The 26,166-nt window shown below is 36.9% G+C and overlaps 1 protein-coding gene across 2 annotated transcripts in view; it reads left to right on the forward strand.

Annotated features, from left to right (window-relative positions):
* Positions 1-23,708, forward strand: part of TUSC3 (tumor suppressor candidate 3) — a 367,133-nt gene extending 343,425 nt beyond the window's left edge. For both annotated transcript variants that reach the window (XM_063816165.1, XM_054656573.2), the window contains one exon: positions 23,544-23,708. In XM_063816165.1, coding sequence (XP_063672235.1) covers positions 23,544-23,586 — 43 coding nt within the window. In that variant the 3' untranslated portion in view covers positions 23,587-23,708. The remainder of the gene's footprint in view (positions 1-23,543) is intronic.
* The last annotated feature ends 2,458 nt before the right edge of the window (positions 23,709-26,166 follow it).

Here is a 26,166-nt window from a genome sequence, read left to right on the forward strand (position 1 = left end):
ATTTGTTAATTATAATCACTTTTGTTTGTATCCTTAAATCTCAGAATTATCTTGCAGTTAATATGCAGCTGATTAAATGATATTACAAATTATCTCTAATCTCACTGTAAATCTTTTAATCATATCAAAGTCAGGTCATCCTCAGACACTATAACTAAGATAGATAAGGAATACTTTACTATACCATATTAGTAAAGGTTTTCTAGCTCTTATTTTCTAATTAATTTCCTCTGAGCATTTAAAATTACATCCAGTGATAAAAACAATATTTTTTTTTCCAGAATTTCATGGTTTAAAAAGCTGTGGCTTCTCTATAGACAACTGTTACATTAGGGAAGTGATTCTAGAGCAAAATATACTGCCTCAACATAAGTCGTTACTGACTGGAAAATGCTATAGGCAGAATTGCAAAGAGTGGCTCAAACATATAGTTTGCTTACAGAATGTAACGTGCAAAATCACATACATACGATGTATTTACCTTTGCTAGACAATGAGAATTGAATAATTGATTTGTACCTGGTATGTTATATCCTCCAGTGTCACTTTTTAACCAGATTCACTGTGCGTTCCAAACTGTCATAAAAATTGATTATATGTTTAACAATTGTTTTTCTACTACAGTGGAAAGAAAAATCCTAATTATAAAATTCCACCTAAAGGAGTTTCATTTTGTAATAACATCTGATTAATAACTTGTTGCATTTTGCTCAACATACTGTTCCTGGCATTAGATATTCACATGAGTAAGCCCAGTAGCATTTTGTGCTTACTGCAGTTTTCTTTTACACATGAAGTAACATCCCTTGTCAATTGCAATTCAGCAGGCATGGTGATTTGGGGAGACTAGATGTTGCTGTAACCATAGAGCTTGGCAAGTATTCCTTTTCTTGCTATCACCTAAGCAAACCTCCCTAAGGGTACGTGAAGGGAGTGGTTATTCTAAATAAGGCATGACAAATTATTTTTCAACCAATGACATTAAACATTGTGTTTTAAAAAGGACTGGTCACTGGGGCGAACACATTAGCTGGAGCATGTAGGGACAAAATACTTGAATTGACGCTTGAAGACTCAATGTTCTCAAAGTCCACAGAGCTCATTAAGTTTAAAATAGTAAAACAAGGTCTTCTTCATACTCCAGCAATATGCTATATTGGATCAGACCAATATATGTAATAATGTTTTCTCTAATAGTAGAAAAAGGATGAGCATTGTAGCTAGTCACACTCAAAGGGTACAAGTATGCATTCATTAGCTCCTAAATTCCCTGATGATAGAATTCACAAGCATCTGCCATTTATGAATTTTTGATATTCCTCTATGTCTGAAATACATGCACATATTTATATCATATACCAAGGGTCCAACTACTGTACAAAGTTTTAACAAAGCATCTCACCTTCCGGCCATAATAGGAAAATCATGTCACATTTACCCAAATGTGGATACATCTATCTATTTCCATTAAAAATTATGCATAGATGTCAGGAAAAATGACAGCAAGGAATTCCAGGGACATACCCGTCCTTAGAAAAACAGGAAGGAAAAAAAAAACACTGTCACACTCCATTTTATTGGAAATTTGTTTTTTAAAAAAAAAAAAAGTTTACCAAGCAACTGCTTAAACCAAGAAAATGCTTAAATTAAAAAAGCAACTGAAACTCAGCTGGATAGCTTAATGGTATTTTATCTTAATTCACCCTCTTTCCTCCCCAGTCAGGAATGGTCTTGAAGAATGCAGCCTGCATTCCTTATGTGGGTTCCTGGCTTTGGAGGGAGCAGAATAGACCTCATTCTTAAGAAATGGTGTTTGCTTTGACCTATCTAGGGGCTTGCCTTCGGTTGACATAACTCAGAAGTCTCTCAGGTGAAAAAGTAGCTGTGCTGAGAATGGTTTCTTGAAAGCATTGAAAGTAAATGAACAAGCCACTGCTGCCTGGAGAAAAGATTGAAGTTGTGACAAATAGACACACACTGAAAGCCTGGAAGGAAAAGCTGGATAGTGAAATACTTTGGAGAATAAGGACTTGGAAACAATGCTACATGTAACAGGGACTCTAGAAGGACATACACATACCCAGGGCAGGATCCATGTTCAGAAAAGTCCTGAGAAGATTCTAATCATTCACATCTTGCTGATATTAATATTTACACCCAGACCAAACAGGAAGTGAAGACTAAAACAGTGGTAAACAGCCCAGATAAGTGTTGAAAGAGTTCCCCAATAGAGAACCTGTCTGTAAAGTGGGGAGAGTATTTTTTCTTTTTATCTTTTTTTTTTTCTTTTGTCTCCAGGCATTTAAGGAAAGTTCTGTCAAACTACTGACTGACCACTAAGCTAATGGAATAAATACTACACAGACAACATGTGACAGTTTAGAAAAGTCACTAAACAAATCACTACTACATAAACTGCGATTCACAACAAGCCGTGATAACAAAACTTGGGGAGAGGGCAGAATCTAGTTTCCAGAGTTGCCACATTATAATGTTCAGGCTATCCACTTTATAAAAATTTTAAAAATGAGGCATATAAAGAGACAAGAAAGTCATCTTATTCCCAAGAAAGAAATTAACAGAAACTGACCCTGAGGCAGCACAGGCATTGGACTTGCTGGACAAGGACATTAATGTCTTCAACATACTCAAAGAGCTAACAGAAACCATGGACAAACAATTAAAGGAAACAGAGAGTGATTTATCATTAAATAAAGAATATCAGTAAAGAGATAAAAATTATAAAAAGGATAGGAACGGAGGAAGTCAAATTGTCTGTTTGCAGATGACATGGTTGTACATTTAGAATACCCCATCATCTCAGCCCCAAATCCCCTTACGCTGGTAAGCAACTTCAGAAAAGTCTCAGGATACAAAATCAATGTGCAAAAACCACAAGAATTTCTATACCCCAATAACAGCCAAATCATGAGTGAACTCCCATTCACAATTGCTACAAAGAGAATAAAATACCTAGGAGTACAAGTTACAAGGGATGTGAAGGACCTCTTCAAGGAGAACTATAAACCACTGCACAAGGAAATAAGAGAGGACTCAAATGGAAAAACATTCCATGCTCATGGATAGGACAGATCAATATCGTGAAAATGGCCATACTCCCAAAAGTAACTTATAGATTAAATGCTATCCATCAACCTGCCATTGACTTTCTTTACAGAATTAGAAAGAAACTACTTTAAATTTCATGTGGAACCAAAAAAAAGCCTGCATAACCAAGACAATCTTAAGCAAAAAAGAACAAAGCTGGAGGCATCACTCTACCTGACTTCAAACTATACTACAAAGCTACAGTAACCAAAACAGCATGGTACTGGTATGAAAACAGATATATAGACCAATGGAACGGAACAGAACAGAGGCCTCAGAAATAATACCACACGTCTACAACCATCTGATCTTTCACAAAGTTGACAAAAACAATGGAGAAAGGATTCCCTATTTAATAAATGGTGATGGGAAAACTGGCTAGCTATATGCAGAAAACTGAAACTGGACCCCTCCCTTACACCATACACAAAAATTAACTCAAGATGGATTAAAGACTTAAATGTAAGACCTAAAACCTTAAAAACCCTAGAAGAAAACCTAGGCAATACCATTCAGGATACAGGCATGGACAAAGACTTCATGACTAAAACACCAAAATCAATGGCAACAAATGCCAAAATTGACACATGGGATCTAATTAAACTAAAGAACTTCTGCACGGCAAAAGAAACTATGATTAGAGCAAACAGACAACCTACAGAATGGGAAAAAATTTGTGCAATCTATCCATCTGACAAAGGGCTAATAATACAGAATCTACAAAGAACTGGAATTTATAAGAGAAAACCCCATCAAAAAGTGGGCAAAGGATACGAACAGACACTTTTCAAAAGAAGACATTTATGTGGCCCACAAACGTTAAAGAAAGCTCATCATCACTGGGCATTAGAGAGATGCAAATTAAAACCACAATGAGATACCATCTCTCGCCAGTTAGAATGGCGATCATTGAAAAGGAAACAACAGGTGCTAGAGAGGATGTGGAGAAATAGGAATGCTTTTACACTGTTGGTGGGTGTGTAAATTAGTTCAACCATTGTGGAAGACAGTGTGGTGATTCCTCAAGGTTCTAGAATCAGAAATACCATTTGACCCAGCAATCCCATTACTGGGTATATACACAAAGGATTATAAATCAATCTACTTTAGATACATGCACATGTATGTTTGTTGTAGCACTGTTCATAATAGCAAAGACTTGGAACCAACCCAAATGTCCATCAATGATAGACTGGATAAAGAAAATGTGGCACATATGCACCATGGAATGCTATCCAGCCATAAAAAAGGGTGAGTTCATGTCCTTTGCAGGGACATGGATGAAGCTGGAAACCATCCTCAGCAAACTAACACAGGAACAGAAAACCAAACACAGCGTGTTCTCACTCATAAGTGAGAGTTGGACAGTGAGAACACATGGACACATGGAGGGGAACATCACACACCGAGGCCTGTCAGGGGATCAGGGGCTAGGGGAGGGATAGCATTAGGAGAAATACCCAATGTAGATGATGGGTTGATGGATGCAGCAAACCACCATGGTACGTGTATACCTCTGTAACAAACCTGCACGTTTTGCACATGTATCCCAGAACTTAAAGTATAATTTTTAAAAATTATGAAAAGGAGTCAAATATAAATTCTGATGTTGAAAAATGTAATGATCTTAAAATGAATCAGTTGAAATTATAATAATATAGTAATAATTGGAAAAGTCATTAGAGAGGCTTGACAGGAGAATAGGCAGAAAAAACAATCAGTGAACTTGAAGCTAGGTCAGTTGTTGAAATGATTCAGTCTGAGGAGGAGACAAAGAAATATGAACACAGACCAAAAGACTGTTAGACACCATCAAGCATATTAAGTATAAATACGAGTCCCAGAAGAGAGAGGAAAGGACAGAAAAGAGTACTTGAAGAAATAATGTTCAAACTTACCAAATCTGAAAAAAGATATGAAGCCAATATCCAAGAAGTTCAACAAATTCCACATAGTATACACATTCAAAGAGATCCATACCAAGACACATTAAAATAAAACTGTCAAGAGGTCAGGAAAAAATCTTGAAAGCAGCAAGAGAGACGTGATTCAACATGTAGAAGAAATCCTCAGTAAGATTAATAGCCAGTTGCTCATTAGAGGCCATTAAGGCAGAAAGGCATTTTACAGTGCTAAAAGAAACCATCGGCCAAGAATTCTGTACCTGGCAAAGTTATCCTTTTAAAATGAAGGATAAAGTAGTACCTTCCCAGACAAAGGAGTCTGTTCTACATAGACCTATCCTATAAAACATGCTTCAGCATGTTGGAAAATACTCCTCAAATGGAAATACTCCTCAAAATGACCTACAAATTCAATTTCCTATTATAATCCCGTGGGCTTTTTGCAAAAATAAGAAAGCTGATTCATATGGAAATGCATGGGATCCTGAATAGCCAAAGCATTATTGAAAAAGAACCAAGTTGAAGAGTCCTTCCAGCTGAAAGGACAACTCAGAGTCATACAAAGAAATGAAAAACATTATTAAAAGAAATACCTGCATAGATTAAATATAAAAGCATTATTTTTGGTTTGTAACTTTGTTTCATATTATTTAAAAGATTGCATAATACAGTAACTAAATCTTGTGAACCTCTAAATTAAAAACTCTACAATGTATAAATAAACTGGAAAACTAACAAATATGTGGAAAATAAATAATATAAAACAACCAGTGGATCACAGAAGAAGTCATAATGGAAATTAGAAAACACTTTAAGACAAATGAAAACAAAAATTCTACATACCAACATTTATGAGATACACAAAAAGGAATGTTCAGAGGGGGATTTGTAGCTGGAAATGTCTGTATTTAAAAAAAAGAAGAAAGGCCGGGCACGGTGGCTCACGCCTGTAATCCCAGCACTTTGGGAGGCCGAGACAGGCGGATCACAAGGTCAGGAGGTCGAGACCATCCTGGCTAACACTGTGAAACCCCATCTCTACTAAAAAATACAAAAAATTAGCCAGGTGTGCTAGAGGGCGCCTGTAGTCCCAGCTACTTGGGAGGCTGAGGCAGGAGAATGGCGTGAACCCAGGAGGCGGAGCTTGCAGTGAGCCAGGATCGCGCCACTGCACTCTAGCCTGGGCCACAGAGCAAGACTCCGTCTCAAAAAGAAAAAAAAGAAAAAGATCTCGAATTAATATCCCAACTACACTTTAAAGAATTGGAAAAAGAAAAACAAACCCAAAACAAGCAGATGTATAGAAATAAAGATCAGAGCAGAGCTAAACAAAATAGAGAAAAGAAAAACAATAAAGTCAATGAAACCAAAAGTTGGTTCTTTGAAATATCAACAAAACTGGCCAACCTTTAGCTGTGCTAAGAAAAAGATACAAATTACTAATATCAGAAACGGAAGTGGGAACATTAATACCCACCTTGCAGAAATAAAAAGGATTATAAGAGAATAATTGTATACCAAAAGTTAAATAACCTAAATGATATGGACATATTCCTAGAAACAACCAAACTATGAAAATTTACTCAACAAAAACAAAATATGGACAGACCTCTTAACAAGAGATTGAACTGGTTATTAAAAACCTCCCAATAAAGGAAAACCCAAGACCAGATGACTTCACTGGTGAGTTACACCAAATATTTAAAGAATGAACACAATCTTTCTCAACTAGTTCAAAACATAGAAGAGAAAGTAACACTTCCTAATTCTGTGGCAACTATTAACCTTGACACCACACCAAATACACTAAGAAAATTATCTCCTATGTAATTAATTATCTCTTATGACAGTGCATGTAAAAATCCAACAAAATACTAGCAAACAATCCAGCAGGATACTAAAAGTTTTATACAGCATGACCAAGTGGGAATTATTCCAGAAATGCAAAGGTGGTTCAACATATGAGAAAGAAAATCAGTGTAACACACCACATTAATAGAATGAAGAGGGAAAGCTTACATAATGATGTAGTTGATGCAGAAAAAGCATTTAACCAGATCTAATACCCATCCATCATTTAAAAGTGAACACAAACACTCAACAAAATAGGAATAAAAAGAGGATTTTCTCAACATTATCAGGATGAGTATTTGTGAAAAACCAGCAGCTAACATAACATTCAATGGTTAAAAACAAAACTTTCCCCCTGAAATCAGGGACATGGCAAGAATGCCTACTTTTGCCACCTCTATTCAGCATTATTCTGTGTGTTCTAGGTAGGACAATTAGGTAAGGACACAAAAAGACAACCAAATTGGAAAGGAAGACATAATGCTTACTTCCTTTCACAGATGGCATGATATACATAAAGTAAAATGAAGAATTTTTTAAATGATTAAAAATAAATTCACCAGAGTTGCAGGATACATGGTTAACATGCAAAATCCAATTGTATTTCTATATACTAGCAATGAAGAGTCTGAAAAAGGAAATTAAGACAATTTCATTTATAATAGAACCAAATAATAAAATACTTTTGGACAGATTTAACCAAGGAACTAAAAATACAAAACATTGCTGAAAGAAGTTAAAAAAAGACCTAAACAAATAGAAATACATCAAGTTCATATGTTGAAAAACATAATACTGTTAAGATGGAAATACTTCTCAAAATGATCTACAAATTCAATTTCCTATTATAATCCAGTGGCCTTTTTGCAAAAATAAGAAAGCTGATTCATATGGAAATGCATGGGGTCCTGAATAGCCAAAGCATTATTGAAAAAGAACCAAGTTGAAAGACTCACACTTTCAAAACTTAATACAATTCTACAATAATAGAAACCCAACTACCAGGTACCAAACATAGGCACTAGTGTAAGGATAAACATATAGATTAATAGAATGGAATTGGGAATCCAAAAACGTACCCATAACCTCTCTATTGATTTTCAACAAGAGTGCCAAAACCATCAGCTGGATTTCCACATGCAAAACTAGGATAAAGTTGGACCCTTGCCTCACACTGTATACATAAAAGTAACTCAAAATGGATCAACGATGTAAATTTAGAAACATAGGTGTGAACTCTTTTGACCTAGGGTTTGGCAATAGTTTCTTGGATATGACTTCAAAAGCACAAGCAACAAAATAAAAATATAACTTAGACCTCAAAATTAAAAACTTTTGTGCATTAAAAGCACTATGGAGAGTAAAAAGACAAGCCATGGTAATAGAATATTTGCAAATCATATATCTGATAAGGATCTAGTATCCAAAATATATAAAGAATTCTTACAAATCAATAGCCAAAAGGCAAAATCTCAATTAAAAATGGAGTTTAAGCATCAAATTTTGTCTCCTCAAAAAAGATAAGTTGAAGTCCTGATCCGAGTACTTCAGAGTACATCCTTACTTGGAAATAGAGTCACTGCGAATGTAATTAGTTAAGATGAGGTCATACTGGAATAAGAATGCTCCTAATCCAGTATTACTGGTGCCCTTGTAAGAACGATGCCATGTATGGACAGATACAGGGAGAAAACCATATAAAGATGGATGATTCGCCTGACTACAAGCCAGCAAATGCCACAGATTGCTAGCAAACCAATAGCTAGGAAGAGGCAAGGAAGGATTCCCATAAAGGTCTCACAAGTAGCATGGCTTTGCCAAGACCTTGATTTTTTACTTTTAGTCTCCAGAACATTAAGATCGTAAATTTCTGTTCTTTTAACCCATCCATTTTGTGGTACTTTGTTACAGCAGCTCTAGGAAACTAATACAATGAGCAAAGGTCTTGAGTAAACATCAGAGTAAAATATACAAATGTCAACAATCACATAAGGTGCTCAATGTCATCAGTTACTCCGAAAATGCAAATCAAAATCAAAATGACATATCACTCTGATGTGTGACTTCACACCCATCAGAATGTTTTTTTTTTTTTTAAAGGAAAATGTTGGTGCAGATGTGAAGAAAATGAAGCTCGCATACGTTCTGGGAATTTAAAATGAATTGGCCACTTTGGAAACAAATTAGTAGTTCTTTAATGAATTAAACGGACTTACCATATAACACAGCAATTCCACTTAGGTATATATCCAAAATAATGGAAAATAGGTGTTTAAACAAAACTTGCACAAATGTTCATAGCACTATTCACAATTGCCAACAGGGAAAACAACCCAGATGTTCATCAGCTGAGGAGTGGATAAACAAAATTGATATATCCATGCATTAGAATGTTATTTACCCATAAAAAAGTTATGAAGTACTGTTATATCCTGCAGCATGAGTGAACTTTGAAAACAAGTGAAAGATGCCAGATACAAAAAGCCACATAGTATATCATTCCTTTTATATGAAATGCCCAGAACAGAAAAACTCATACACAAAAAGCAGATGCGTGGTTGCCAGGGGTTGGATGAGGGGTAGGATGGGGAGTGACTATTTAGTGGCTTGAGGGTTATTTTAGGGGGTGATGAAAATATTCTGGAGAGTGATGATGATTGCATAATATTGTGAATGTACTTCATGCTACTCAATTATACGTATTAAGTTTAAAATGATTAATTTTATGTTACATGCATTTTATCACCACCACAATACAAATTGTGCATATAGCTATATAAAGGTATTTTAACAACCTACTAATGCTATTCAAGAAGACATGGTTCTCTTATCCGGACTTCAGTGTCCCAGTTAGCCTTGTCATGACCAAAAATATTTACATGTACGTACATATATATATACACACACACATATATACATATATATACATATACATATATACACACATATATATACACACACATATATATACATATATATATACACACACAAACATATATAACTATATATTACACTATATATATATATATATCTTCCGTAATAAAAAGGCACCATTTAATTCTTTTAAGAGAAGGAGCCATTGCACCTGAATGGATTCTTTTTCCTGTTGTGTCTTTATATAGGAGCAAGATGCTTATTAGTGTGGAAAGCAGGAGAAAATGGACAGAGAACAAGATATTCAAACCAATGCAGAAAAAGGAAACATTTAAATAATGGGGATGAGGTTAATGATTTCTCAATTCCTAAATTTTACTGTATAGTTTGACTGTAGAAAAGATGTGTTCATCTAATTCACTATTCTCCAAATACAGAATAGTTTCTCTATGATAAAGCACTGGCATCTTATCATGACGGAGAGGGTGGTAGCCTTGAATGATGTTTTAACTGGTAATTGCTTTTATATCAAACACTTTTCAGCTGATTATGAACAAGATTCAGCCTAATTTTAAAGCTAAAATTAAAAATACGTGGGGCCTCAGTTTTACCTATAAACATGTAATGAAAAGGTGTTTTTATTTTTTTTCTGTGGCCTCTCAAGGAAGAAATGATTCTATCTTTAACACGTTTTTATTTATTTTATGAATGGGCAAATATCCTAACAAAAAGGAACACACGTCTTACCATTCATCTTGGGAGAGAAGGCTATTGCTTGATAACTAAGGAATACTATTTTTGAAGCACCTTTGCAGTACTTGACATGTCAGTTATGTTTTCAATGTTCAGCCCTATGTCAGACTGCAGGAATTTCTCATCTGCCCATGTCTGTCTATTCATATTGGTAAGTTTCAGCACAGCCCTCTTTAAAACTTCATTGTGTTACTGATATTTAATTTTTAAGTTTTAAAATCTAGCACTTCTGTGCTAGATCCTCGAATCAATTTTTACATTCTTTTGAAATTTATAGTAATATTTCTGCCTCATCCCTATACTCAATAATTGGCAGTGAGCTATATTATCACTTAAGTAACTTTATTACCAATTGTGCTATATTCTACCATCACAAAGTATTCTTTTAAGGCATTCTTCAGATACTGTCATTTTCATTGGTGTCTTCCAGAACGATTCTATAAAAACTCTGTAAGATTAGCCCTTTTACTGTTATGTGAAAGAAACAGGGTAACATGATGGGCAAAAAACGAGACTGAAATTTTACGTGTAACACTGTCACGTGTTCATTCAAAAAAAAAATAATTTAACTTCTGTGTGTTGCTATCTCTGCCTTTAAAATACAGTAGTGGTGCCGTATCTCATGTAGACAGGTTGTGAAATCCAAAAAATGTATTTTACATGTTCTCGGTTTTTAAGTCTTACAAGGTTCTTTTCCAGCTAGAATCTTCTTTGAAGAACAGGAAACAGAGAAGACTTTTCCTGGCCTCCTCTTAGACTCTGGAGTAGGGTAACTAAAAGATAAATCAGCTACTTCTTAAAATTTCCAACTTCCAATCATATCAAGAATAACATTTCAAACAAAGCATACCAATGAAAATTCAAGGTGTCTTGTAACATCCCCCCCGCCTTTTCGGGAGCTGGGAGGGGTTACCAAGCTGTTCCCAAAGCTGAAGGAAAAGAAGGCATAGTGTGCCTCAGCAACTTTCCTGAGCTCCGTATTTCCTTGACTGCAGTTTGTGTTACCTATAAAGGGAGATTTATCATATCTTGGTGCCAAAGCTCAAAAATTGCTGGGTAAAATATATACATCCCCATGTATGCTGCTTAAATATACACATGAACATATAATTCAAATTTTCACTGTGCTATATTTAAGTAGGTAAGACAAGAAAGACAGAATCTCTGAATTGAAGCAGATATGAAGCATATAAATGATAGTACTTCCTTTTTATTTAGTGCCTTTACTTTTTGAAATTTTTGCACCTAATTTTATTTCATCCTGACAACTTTAAATAGTTCATAAGACAAGTATACACTTTATAAATGTCTAAGACACAGAGAGGCAAAGGTAAATGCTTAAAGGTTGTTGGACTATAATGGCAATTAGCTAACTTCCTGAATTATCTCCTTTACAGGAATTCCCTTTTAAAATATTATATACAGATATATACAGACACACACAAGAAGTATATATTCATAAATATTCTTAAAAATTAAGGTTATCAATGTGAAGTGTGTCAGTCCCTTGGAGGAATTAGTTTAACTTCGTTGTAGATGGACCAGATTTGAAATGAGCAAAATATCTATGCCTAAATTTTTTAAATAAAAAGAGCATTGAAAAACATCTTGATTTCCCTCTCCTTGCCCCCTACCAATCCTAGTAGGATTGTGCTTTCAATCAGAGACTTTGCCTTCAATCTGAGTGACATCAGACTCAGAGCCCACATTTTAAGGCAAAAAAAAAAAAAAACACAAAAAACCAAAAAACAAACCACCACCGGCTAATATCACCCTTGTTTCCAACTAATTAGGAATTACTTCTTAAGTACCAAAGTTGCCTCTCCCACCTGATTTCCATAAAGACCTGATTTACTACACTTATTCTGAAAACTGTAATTCATACTAACGTAATCTGACTGATGAGGTGAGAGTATTACCAGTACTGGAAAACATTTTCCCAATTACAGTTTACTTTTAGGGTCCTGGGAAAAACAGACAAGGAGACAAAACAGAAATCTCTGGGCTCTTAATATTAGTTGTTATTGACTAATCAGCATCTGCTATGCCGCGGGACTAAATTCAAGCCTGACTCACAGAAGAAAAGTATTAATGTTTTTTTTTTTCTAATACAAGCATCTTTTCTCTTTTAGCTGCTTCCCACATTCATCATCACCATGCAAACACAATATAAAAGGAGCCAGTATTATTAGGTAACACAGTAAGTTTTCTCGCCCCTTTCTCTTCCAAGTAGGCAGGGCCATAATTCATGATTCTTTACGTATCACTTAGAATCCCTGTTTACCTAGATTTTTATGCCAAATAGGGAAAGTGTAAATTTCCAAATCTGCTTTTCCCAAAAACATACCTTTTCCTTAGAGAAAGGGCCCTATTACTGGCCACAAAAGGAATTTCCTCCAAAATTAACATCCTTAGGCTACTGTGACTATCTGGGAATGAAAGTTACACCAAGAAACTCTTTATGCAAATCATTCAGACTTGAGTGAGATACAGAACAATGAATACAGATGAGGCACTTACAGTTTCCTGTCCTTCTGAGTTTACGTTAATTATATTTGGATATGAAACCCAAAAGGCTATTTAATTCACAATAATATCACTTCTACACAAGCTTTACTTTAGTAATTCCTCAGCACTAGGACTGGAGTTGGAATAGTCTATTTCAGTTACGTTCACATACATCCTGGGTAAGTACTAGAAGCAGGCCACCCTCGAATGTTTTCTTTTTTTTTTTTTTTTTCACATTACTTCTAGTAAAAGAGTAAGTGTATTCCACTTTAGGTTATCCAGAGAGAAATACTGTCGCCAGTAGTATCGGGGAAACCCCATGTATCTCCAACAAGGGAAAGCAGGACCTTGGATAGAAACTATATGATTGGGGTCTCACTTTGTTGCCCAGGCTGGTCTTGAACTCCTACCATGTAGCAGTCCTCCCACCTGGGCTTCCCATAGTGCTGATATTACAAGCATGAGCCACTGTGCCCAGCCCACATATGCACTTTTATAAAAAATAAAAATTATCCAAAAATATCCTTTAACCATGTGATTAATCAAACATGAGAACTCAGGAAACAAAAAAGTACAAAAGCTGAAGGAGTATTGACACCACTGTAATATGGAAGCTGTCTAAACGTCGTCACACTGCTAATTAAGACAACATAATTTAAAATTTCAGTAAGTACTTTAAAAACTTCAGTAATTACAATATTAATATGTTCTTACAATTTACATCGATAATTACTGAAAAGAGGAAGAGTAAAAATGTAACATATGCCTAGCATTTGATTAAAAGAGTATCAAAAGTTAGTCTTTTTAATTGCGTGTTTTTAAAAAGATCAGCTATTTTTGGTAAGCATAAAAGTCATCATTATATGTTTTACCATAATCTGTAAATCCAGATTCCTAGAGGAAACTCAACATCTACCTCTGATTGTAACTCTCACCAAACTAGGCAGAAGGGAACTAATAAAGGGCAACTACAGAAACGCTATAGTCTGTGTCATACTTAATGGTGAAAGCCTTAATGCTTGCGTTCCTGCTAAGATCAGAAACAAAACGAGCGGTCTTTCTCAGCATTTATATTCAACACTGTACTGAAGATTGTGGAAAGTGAAACATAATTTGAATTCTGTTTTCTTCATCCTCTTGCCTTACACCAAACTAGCAATGTGTTATGCCATTCAGAAAATGAATAATATGGTGATGTCAGCAACATGGCAAAATAGGAGGCTCCTGACTCTTCACTCACACACAGATGCACCAAATAAACATATGTTCATGAGTCAGTTCCCTTTCAGAGAAAATCAGGAATTCAAAGATTCTGATGAACTGGGCAACTAAGAATATCAACCTTAAATGGGTAGGCAAAGCTGAGGCACACTTGGGCATGGACCCCACCCCAGGTACTGCACAATACAGTTGGAAAGGAATTCCTAACACACAGCTGTTCCCTGAGGGGAGGAGAGTTTGGACCACACATGCAGTGTCCTAACTCAAAGGTTCCCCATGGTTTGGCTCTTGATTCACCAACTTGGAACAAAGGGGACTAGGCATACACAAGAGTCTCTAGACCACAGGAAAAAAAGCGCAGTTTTGTATGGACACACAAACACTCGCAGGGGCTTCATTCCTGGGAATAGGGCAGAGAAAACTCAAATATTCCCAGTTGTTCTGGAAGGCACTTGCCAGCATACTCTGCCGCCTGTTGCTGCTGACCATTAGCTTCTGACTAGTCTGCATCAGAGAGCTAATGTGGCCAAGTAGCCTTAGACTTCCAGCAGCCCGAGTAGGACCTGGGCACTTTCTCATCCCTCTTCCCTGGCTCACCCCAGCAATAACTTCAGGTCTACTGTTTCCTCCTGGAAGAAGTTTGTGTGGGCAATGAGCACCCCAGCTTTTTACAGCTACCACCTGAGGGGCTAGCTGCATGCTAAATCTCCTAGCTCTAGGAGCAGGGGAAACTGAGAATATGTAAGTTTCCCTAAGTGAGAAAGTGAAAAGATAGAGGGTATGCAACCATTTCCAAAGGCTGTATCCTTGGGAATAGAATAGAGAAGAGGCTAAAGAGCAAAGCTCCTTGTTTTACCCAAGTAGGGAGTTAAAGCACAGTCTTCCTGTGGCTACTTAATGGCCTGGTTTCTAACTAACTTGTATGAGGTAGTTAAAGAGACAGACAAACAGAAGCCCTCCAGCAGCCTGAGCAGGAGCTTAGCACTTCCTGAGTGTTCTTTCCCAGGTTGCCCCAGCGATGTAGATCCAGGTCTGCCCATTCTTCCTGGAAGGAAGGGTGCTGTCTGAGCACAGGTGCAGGCATATGCCACAGTTCCTCTCCCAAGCTGGGTGCAGAGAGAATGGAAATAAAACACTCACTCTCGGCTTCATCATGGGGATACAAGGAAGTGGAACCCCAACCTTTCCAAATGCATCCAATAGGTCTGGCTCTTACCTTACCTGTCTCATTGTACTGAGAGTATATGGTATATCCTAATCTTCTGGGGCCCACCTAAAACAAACACAGCAGTTTGGACAAACAATGAAGAGACCCACACTGAGATATAACACAATCAAACTGTCAAAAGACAAAGAGGGAACTTTGAAGGCAGCAAGGGAAAAGCAACTTGTTACATACAAGACAGTCAATAAGACCATCAGTGGCTTTTTCAACAGAAACCTTGCAGGCCAGAAGGAAGTGGGATGATAAAAGAAAAAAATTCAGAAAGAAAAAAAGAAAATGGAATCGGAATAGACCAATAATGAGCCAAGAGATTGAAATGGTAATAAAAAGTCTTCATCACAGAAAAGCCCAACACAAGATAGCTTCACTGGTGAATTCCATGAAACATTCAAAGAATTAATACCAACCCTTCTAAACTTCCAAAAAACTGAAGAGGAAAGAATGCTTCCAAACTCATCTTATGAGGCCAGAATCACTCTGATACCAAAGCCAAACAAAGCTACTATAAGAAAAGAAAACTGGATGGGCACGGTGGCTCATGTCTGTAATCCAAGCACTTTAGGAGGCCAGGGCAGGTGGATTACCAGAGGTCAGGAGTTCCAGACCACCCTAGCCAAGATGGTAAAACCCAGTCTCTACTAAAAAATACAAAAATTAGCTGGATGTGGTGGCAGGCGCCTATAAATCCCAGCTACTTGGGAGGCTGAGGCAGGATAATCACTTGAACTCAGGAGGCAGAGGTGACAGTGAGCCGAGATTGTGCCAATGCACTCCAGCCCGGGCGACAGAGCAAGACTCCATCTCAAAAAAAGAAAAACTACAAGCCAATATCCCTGATAAACATGGATGCAAAGTCCTTAGCAAAATATGAGCAAACTGGCCCTGTAGTCCCAGCACTTTGGGATGCCAAGGCAGGAGAAATGCTTGAGGCTGGGAGTTCAAGACCAGCCTGGGTAACATAGCAAGACTCCATCTCTAAAAAAAAAAATTTTTTTTTTTAATTAGCCAGGCATAGTGTCATGTGCCTGTAGTCACAGCTACTTGTAAGGGTGAGGCAGGAGTATCAGCTGGGCTCAGGAATTTGAAGCTGCAGTGAGCTATAAATGCACCACTGCACTCCAGCCTTGGTGACACAGTGAGACCCTGTCTCAAGAATAAAAGAAAATACTAGCAAAGTGAATATACTCATATATTAAACATTATTCACCATCAAGTGGGATTTACTTCTGGGATGCAATGATGGCTCAACAACATGCACAAATCCATAAATATAATTACCATATTAACAGAACAAAGGAAAACAATAATTTGATTAATCTCAATAGATGTACTAAAACCATTTGACAGAATTCAACATCCTGTCGTGATAAAAACTCTCATCAAATTACTTACAGAAAGAATGTTCCTCAACAAAATAAAAGCCATGTATGACAAGCCAAAAGCTAACATCTGAATGGTGAAAAGTTCAAAGCTTTGTCTCTAAGAAACAAGACCAAGATGTCTACTCTCACCACGTGTATTCAACATAATCCTGGAAGTCCTAGCCAGAGTAATGAGTCAAAATAAACAAAAGATGTTGAAATTGAAAAGGAAGAGCGAATTGTGTCTCTGATAACATGATGTGATAAAAAAAAACACTAAAGACTCCGCCAAAAAACCATTATAACTAATAAATTTTGTGAAGTTGTAGGATATATATCAATATACAAAAATCACCATTTCCATACACTAACAATGAACTATCTGAAAAAGATTAAGAAAGCAATTCCACTTACAATAGCATTTAAAAAGTAAAATACTTAGGAGTAAATTTAACCAATGTGGTGAAAGATCTGTTTACTGAAAACTATAACATATTAGTGAAAAAAAAGAAGGTGGCCCAAATAAATAGAAATGTATCCCATGTTCATGGATTGGAAGAATATTGTTAAAATGTTCATACTGTCCAAAGTGTGACATTTTTTAATGTGTTATCCACTAACAGATTTGACGCAATCCCTATCAAAATTCCAATGTCATTTTTCACAGAAATAGAAAAACAAATCCTAAAATGTATATGGAAGCACAGAAAATCCTAAATAGCTGAAGCAATCATGAGCAAAAAGAACAAAGCTGGAGGCATCACACTACATCATTTCAAAATATATTACAAAGCTATGGTATTCAAAACAACATGGTACTGGCATAAAAACAGACACATTGACCAGTGGAATAGGATACAGACTCTAGAAAAAAACCCAAGTTATCTATGGTCAATTGATTTTTGACGAAAGTGTCAAGAACACACAATAGAGAAAAGACAATCTTTTTAATAAATGGTGTTGGGGAAACTGTAGAGGAATGAATTTGAAGTTGTATTTCATTCCTTATGCAAAAATCAATTCAAAATGGATTAAACATAAGACCAGAAGCTGTAGAACTACAAGAAGAAAGCAAAGGAGAAAAAGCTTCACGTCATTGGTCTGGGCAGTAATTTCTTGGATATAACTCCAACAGGACAGGCCACAAAAGCAAAAATCTACAAATGGGATTATGTGAAACAAAATCTTCTGCATAGCAAAAGAAGCAATGGAATGAAGAGAACGCACAGATGGGGAGAAAATGTTAGCAAATTATGCATCAGATAAAGGGCTAACAGACAAAATACGTAAGTAACTCAAACTACTCAATAATAAGAAAATAAATAACACTATTTTAAAAATGGGCAATGGACCCGAGTAGACATTTCGCAAAAGAATACATATAAAAGGCCAGATATATGAAAAAATGCTCGACAACACTAATAATCATGGATGTACAACTTAAAACCATGAGATACGACCTCACAACCATTAGATTGCCTATGATTTTTAAACAATGAAAAGGTAAGCGATGGTGAGGATGTGGAGAAAAGGGAACTCTTGTACAGTATCTGCTGAGAATGTACATCAGTACAGCCATTTTAGAAAACAATGTGAAGGTTCCTCAAAACACTAAAAATAGATTATCCAGCACTCCTACTTGTGGGATTGAAAATAAAATGTGGAAAAACAGGATGTCCAACAAATTTGAAACTGTGTATTAAATGACTGCACTCCCATGTTCATTGCAGCATTATTCACAATAGCCAAGATATGAAAAAATTGAAGTACCCATCATGAATGAATGGATTTGAAAAATGTTATGTGTATGTGTGTGTGTGTGTATATATATACATATGTGTGTGTGTATGCACACACACACACACACACACCGTGGAATACCATTTAGCCTTTAAAAAGTAGGAAATTCTATCATTTGCAACAACAGAGATGAATCTAGAGGACATTATGCTAAATGAAATTAGCCAGGCAGAGAAAGACAAATACTGCATGATTTCACTTACATGTGAAATATAGAAGAGTCAAACCCATCGAAGCAGAGAATGGAATGATGGCTACCAGAGGCTGAGGAGAGGAGAGGCAAAGGAGAGATGATAGTCAAAGGGTACAGTTTTAGTTAGGAAAAGTAAGTTCTGGTTACCTATTGCACAGCAACTACAGTCAATAACAATGTATTGTATATTTTTAAAATTTGCTAAAAGAGTAGATTTTAAATATTCTCATTACAAAGAAATAAGTATGTGAGGTGATGGATGTATTAGCCCAGTTTGATCATGCCACAATACATACATGTACAGAAACATGACATTGTACCTAATATATATATATACACAATTATTTTTCAATTAAAAATGCATTTTTTTAAAAGAAGAAAAAAGGATAATGTGTTAATCCACTGAAGAATGAATTTCTAACATATTAGGTACAGTGCACACTGCTTGGGTGATGGGTACACTAAAATCTCAGAAATCACCACTGAAGTTATCCATGTAACCAGTACGACCCGTACCTCCACAACTACCGAAATTTTAAAAAGAAGATCTATTACCTATATAGAAAGAAACTGTAGATTAAGAGACTAATAAAAATCTTCACTTTTGTAACTCACCCACATATTGGTACAACCAATACATTGCTAAGTCAAGATAGAAATGATAAGGTTCCTTTGCTTTTAGGTCTTAGCCTAGATATCTTTAAAATATAAGCATTATCATATTAAAAGTACATTAATTATTGTGGACACTTTTTGCATTCCTTTTTTTTTTTTTTTTTTTTTTTTTGCTATTCAGTCACCATTTAACCTTTCTTGAACTACCATCCTGACCTTCTTTGGAAAACACCCCTCTGAGACTCTCAGGACAGGGGGGAGTGGGGGGACGTTACTCCTTGTTTTAGAGATAAGTAAATTGAAACTGCCCAATCTGAGCATTGCAACACCTCTCCACTCCCTTACCTCCAACCATGCCCCTGCCTCCTACACACACACTGATTATTTAAAGAGATGGACAATAAGGTTATTAATGGGCCTCAGGTGGAGCTCTGCAGTCTAGAACGCCTGGTAGTACAGAATAGATGCCTAACATATCACCAAGCATTCTAGCTACCATAATGAGCTAACATGCCAGGAAATGAAAAGAGCCAAATTCAGTCCTGATCATCTAACTTATCCTCCTGGATAGAGACATTTCAGAAGTTCTATGCTGCATGGTCCAATTGCTTGTTTGAAAAAAAAGAAAAAAAGAATTTCCAACACTATTAGCTAAAATATTTAAATGTATTATATGAAAAGCAATTTAACTTAAATAGGAATTGAGTGTTAATTCTTTATACATTCTTGAGATGTTTTTAAAATTATGTATTATTTGTATAGTCACTCTGGCCAAAGCTAATAAATTTTGTATACAATAGAATTTTAAACCTTTTAAATTTGAAAGATTTTTAAATCTATACTCCAGTTTAAGATGGCAGAGTAAGCACAAATGTTTCTCACACCTCTAAAGAGACCACTGCAACTTCATTACATACAAGCTTGTCCCTGATAAAAGTTGAAAACAAATTTAAAACTTAAACCATATGACACTATCTCAACAAAGCAGTAAGTTATTAAATATTATCCTGAAAATTTATGTGAATTGAAAACATTCATCTAAAGGTACAGTCTGTCTCTATATAGACTACTTTCAAGGGGAAAACATTTTAATGTGTCTTTAAAATGAAAGATAAAATAATGTGGAAGCTATAAAAGAGAGAAAGTACTCAAAGGACAGTAAGAAAATTGAAAACTCTTGTTTTTCAGAAGGATTTTCAATAGCAACCATTTCTTCTCTTTTAATCTAGAACTGATCAAGGATGCAGAATAGAGAAAAAGATTGCCTGGTGCATTTCTAGTTCCCTTAGTCTTCATACAAACACGCATGCAGGTAGGCACACTTGAAATATACAGAAAACTCATTAAAGATAGACTAGGGTGGGCCAGGCATGGTGTCTCACGCCTGTAATCCCAGCACTTTGGGTGGCCGAGGCGGTGGATCACGAGGTCAGGAGTTCAAGATCAGTATGGCCAAGATGGTGAAACCCTGTCTCTACTAAAAATTAAAAAAAATTAGCTGGGTGTGGTGGTGGGCGCCTGTAATCTTAGCTACTTGGGAGGCTGAGGCAGGAGAATGGCGTGAACCCAGGAGGCAGAGGTTGCAGTGAGCCGAGATCGTGCCACTGCACTCCAGCCTGGGCAACAGAGGGAGACTCCATCAAAAAAAAAGAGACTAGAGTGGCATAAGATGAGATTCGAAGGTAGTAGGGAAGTCATGAACTTAATGACTTTGGGTCTGTGGTTTGCTATATTCAATGCTTTTTATGTCTTTTTACATTTTACCCACCCTAACACACTGCTTCTGTGAGTTAATTTATAATTTTCCTCTGGGTAAAATCAGGCTGCCAATTACATCATTTTCAGAAAAATATTATTTCATTGTGTTGTTTTGTATAGAGAGTGTTAAATTCTTAGATTTCTTTCAACTTAGTTTCAAAAATAATTTCTACATGTAAACAAGCTATTTTTACAATCAGCATCATGCACACTAATTAAAGAATGAAAATATTAATATGCTGATTAATGTTAGGTTAGAATCAATCCTTGACAATAAGACTAGGCATGGAATATAAAATGCAATGAAAATCCAAAGTACATGATGATTTGGTCTGCATGAAATCCCGTCAACAGATTATATATTTATTCTTGATTATTGTATTTCCTGGAGTGTATGTGCATCAGTCTATTAAAAAATTTTTCAGGAAAATATATTATTTGAGGGATTTTATGATGTCAATGAGAACCTTAGAATAATAAGACCAGTACCAGTGACTTCTGTATATTTTCTCACAACAACCGATCACTTCTTATTTCTATGATATATGGTTCCAAAAGATGAGAATTTGATGCTTTCACCACATAGGAGCTATTTCCTAGATCAAATCTTAATATGCAACAAAAATCAATCTGACCACAGGGTATCTACTGTTAGACAACTTATTCCTCTTTATTCTAGATTGAAAGTGTCCGTGAAAATATAACCTGCTTCCCAGAGGTGATATTAAGACCGTTCACGTAATTTCTTCCCATTCTTCAAAGAATTAACATGTGCCAGGTTGAACTTTAATCACAAGCCCAGTATTTATTAAGAAATGTCATCATTTCCTACTTGGAGAGATGAATGAGGTTATGTAGTCATAACAGGTAAATTATTATTCCTCAAATATTCCTATTCTCTCTTATTTATAAATGATAATTCTGAAGAAGTACATAACTTTCAGGGGAACATTTTCAAACTCCCTAAATGGCCTGACCTGCCCCCTGTCCCTCTGTAGTCCTTCCTTTCATGGGGATGATGAGGGCTTTAACAGACTACGGCTGTGAGGACTTTTGAAAACCAGACAAGAATATATGGGAGAAAATTCTGACTTGAAAAACATGTTCAGACCTTGACCACTAATTAAACTAAATACTGGTTGTTTTACATTAGAATACAATCATTCTTCCATTCTTGTGGGGGAGGTAAGTACTTATTTAAGAGTTAAATTTTATCTGTAATCCCAGCACTTGAAGAGGCCAAGGCAGGAGGATCACTTAAGGTCAGGAGTTTGAGACCAGCCTGGCCAACATGGGGAAACCCCCTCTCTACTAAAAATAAACAAATTACCCGGGCATGGTGGCGGGCACCTGTGGTCGCAGCTACTTGGGAGGCTGAGGCAGGAGAATCTCCTGAACCCAGGAGGCGGAGGTTACAGTGAGCCGAGATTGCGCCACTGCACTCCAGCCTGGGTGACAGAGTGAGACTCCATCTCAAAAAAAAAAAAAAAAAAAAAAAAAAGGAAATTAAATTTCAAAGCTGTTTACAACAAAACTGAAGAAAATCAGATCCTCATCCAGACTGCCTACCCCGGGGCTGATGGAAACATAAAGGAAGAGTACTATCAGGTGAAAGGTTAATTTCTCTCTGCAGCCTTTTATTTAATCAGTCTCTTAGTTCAAACAGAATGTGCCAAGAATGCTGTAGGTTCTCAGGAAACAGGGCTTAATGTCACTGAGAGATGCTAACATCCTCATCATTTTACACTAAGTAGGTAAGTTGGAAAGCCACTCTCTTAGTAATGAGGTCGAGGGGCTTGAAAGAAGTTATTGCTGGTGTTTCTACAATTCTCAGACATTTGGGGTACAAGATGAGTCTCATTGGCAGGTGTTAGATTATTAGGAAAATTAAGCAGATGGCATTGGCAAGCTACGCCTCCCCTTTCCTCAGCTGCCAGCAATTCTTACCCTCAGGCTTAGCTTCACATATGCTTCTTTAAAAGCTCTTGCCATTTCAAGGAAACAGAATCCGTGTCGTCATTCAAGCATGCCCATGACTATGAACAAATAGCATTATCCACATTTTCCCAGAGTGTTAGGTAAAAACCTTTCTGTTTTCTGTGTGTCACCCATAACCTGCCACAGCGCATTCCACCGAGGCGGCTCATGTCACTGACTCAGAGGAACAAAGTGAGTGTATCTCAGCAGTTGCTTGCAATGTTCAGTGTACCGTAATATGGATCTGATATCCTATGTCATCACATGATCAAGAGCAGCCAAGCCTCCAGTCTTTACAGAATGAAATCATAGAAAATAGCATTTTCAACAATGGTGTTTCATATCGTCTCAACCCAGCCACTTTGGTAACATTATTTTTGTTTTTTTAATCGTAGGTTCATTTATCAGCCAGTCTTAAGAGACAGCTCACAAGATTGACAGAGGATGTCATACAGATGCCTAATTAAGGCCATTAACATAATGAAGCCATGAAATTTTATGAATTAAAAGCATTCTGAACATTCAAATCATCCTAACAAAAAATAAACAAAATCATATAACCTGTGACTGTGTCAATTACATATTTGTGTATGCAGAGATATATATATATAATCAAACTACAATTCTAAATCTATTGCAGTGAACAAAATTTAAAAGATCTATCAAACATTTGCCAGGAGCCAAGAACTATGAAATGCACTGGGGCTGCAATAAGAAACAGGACAGATATAGACCCTGCTCTCAATGACCTTAAAAGTAACAAGGAAAAAGAAAAGCAGATGACAATGAAAAACGGTACGGAAAGAAGACACCCAACTGATGCAGGGCAGACACGCCCCTAAATTGGGGTTTAGGCTGTCAGGGTTCTTGACTCTGCCCAGGAAAGAATTAAAAGTGAGCTGGTGGTGGTAGACAGCAATGTTTATTGAACCAGAGCTGCTCCTTGCAGACCAGGGCTAACTCCTAGGCAGTGAACCCAGAGCCAGAAGCATGTGGGCTGTTGGCAGCCGTATTTATACTCACTTTTAATTATCTGCAAGTTAAGGGACAGGTTATTCCGAAATCTCTGGAAAAGGGATAGTAACGTCCTGGTTGTTGCCATGAATAAGGAGTGGTAACTAACAGGTCGTTGTTAAGGCTTTTTTTTTTTTTTTTTTTTTTGACATGGAGTCTTGCTCTGTCACCAGGCTGGAGTGCAGTGGCGTGATTTTGGTTCGCTGCAACCTCCGCCTCCCAGGTTCAAGCGATTCTCCTGCCTCAGCCTCCCAAGTTGCTGGGACTACAGGCACATGCCACCACTCTCAGCTAATTTTTTACTTTTAGTAGAGATAGGGTTTCACCATGTTGGCCAGGATGGTCTCCATGTCTTAACCTCATGATTCACCTGCCTTGGCCTCCCAAAGTGCTGGGATTACAGGCATGAGCCACCATGCCCGGCCTCACCGTGGCATTTGTAAACTGTCATGGTGCCGATGGGAGTGTCTTGTACTAATGGGCATTGAGGGTAACTAGAGGTTGCCGTCAGTGCCACCTATTGTTTCCTGCCAGTTTCTTCACTTCATCCTGTCTGACCCAGGAAGTAAGCCCTGCCAGTCCCCTACCTCACAACTTCTACCTAGAAGGGTAGAGGTACCGGTGCAATGTTTAGTGATAGTTGAAGGATGGTAGCAGCTTGCCAGGAAAGCACACAAATGATAGAACTGGTAAAAACTCAAACTTGAGAATCAAGGTGTATTTGAGGATTTGAAATTAATTCAACATGGCTGAGATGTCACAAGTGAGGAGAGGAGGGGGCCATAGAGATGACTGGAAACAACTGTGGGGTTCGTATCCTGAAGGAGCCTGAAGACTTCTCAAGGAGTAGATACTGACCCCATCAACAAGTCACTGAAGTTTTTAAGCAGGAGAGAGGCATGGTTCAATTTGCATTTCAAAAATGGCACTTACACTACCGTATGGGGCAAGTATAGAAGAGACTGCAGTACTCAAGGCCAAAAAGTGAATGAACTAAACCCAGGGTAATGGAAATGGGGATGGAGAGAATAGAGATTTTATCTTAGAAAAAAATTCACAATATTCCCCCACCCACATAGTTTATGGCTGAATTACCTTCGCCAATTTGTCTGCCCTATTGTTTACCTATTTGCTAATATAGTTGCTGATGTAATGATGAAAAAGAACCAAAGGCAAAGATAATAGGCAAACTGGGCAACCAGCCTCTTAGCGCACCCCCCAACCCACGCGCGCGCGCACACACACACACACACACACACACACACACACACACAGGCATCTTGAAATACGATTATCCATAGTGGAATATGATTATCCATAGTGGAATATGATTATCCATAGTGGTAAAAAGTAGTAATCCTATCATGCACAAAATTAGTTGAGGCCCTATGAGTTGTTTTCACAGTATGTTAATTTATATGCATAGCGCTGCTCATCTGAATGTGTGGTTTACATTGCATTGTAAACTGGATTAGAAATCATCTAATCCAGTTTCTGCTTGGATGACAAGACTGGGGAGACCACTGTTTCGAGAGATACTGCTCCATCATTGGCCAGGTCTTTTAGAACTTCTCTTTTATATTAGGCCTGATTTTCTCCCGGTAAGTTTCACATCATTGCCAATGCTCAAATACAAAACCATTTCCTTTCTTCTTGTCTTACACATAAGAAAAAATAATTGAAGGTGAGAAATTAAGAAAGTTCATTTAAGCTCTGCCTTTTACATTGTAAAAAAATTACTGCTTTGACCTATTGGTAAGGTCATAGGTCTTCTGTTGATTATGTTTTTGTATCTTCATAAAATAAGTACACGCTCTTTCACCATTCCAGCTCATCAACTGGGCTTCAAACAAGTGGTAATCTCTCAGGTCATCCAAGAGGCCAACCTGCATCATCTCTCTTCCAGTGTGAAAACTCAACCGGTGACAAAGAATTACTGAACTGATTCTTAGTATTTAAAGGAGCGTTCAAGACATTCCTTTTTCTTTCTAACATAAAAAAAAA

This window comes from Pan troglodytes, chromosome 7 (genome assembly GCF_028858775.2).
Source record: "Pan troglodytes isolate AG18354 chromosome 7, NHGRI_mPanTro3-v2.0_pri, whole genome shotgun sequence".
Taxonomy (NCBI): Eukaryota; Metazoa; Chordata; class Mammalia; order Primates; family Hominidae; genus Pan; species Pan troglodytes.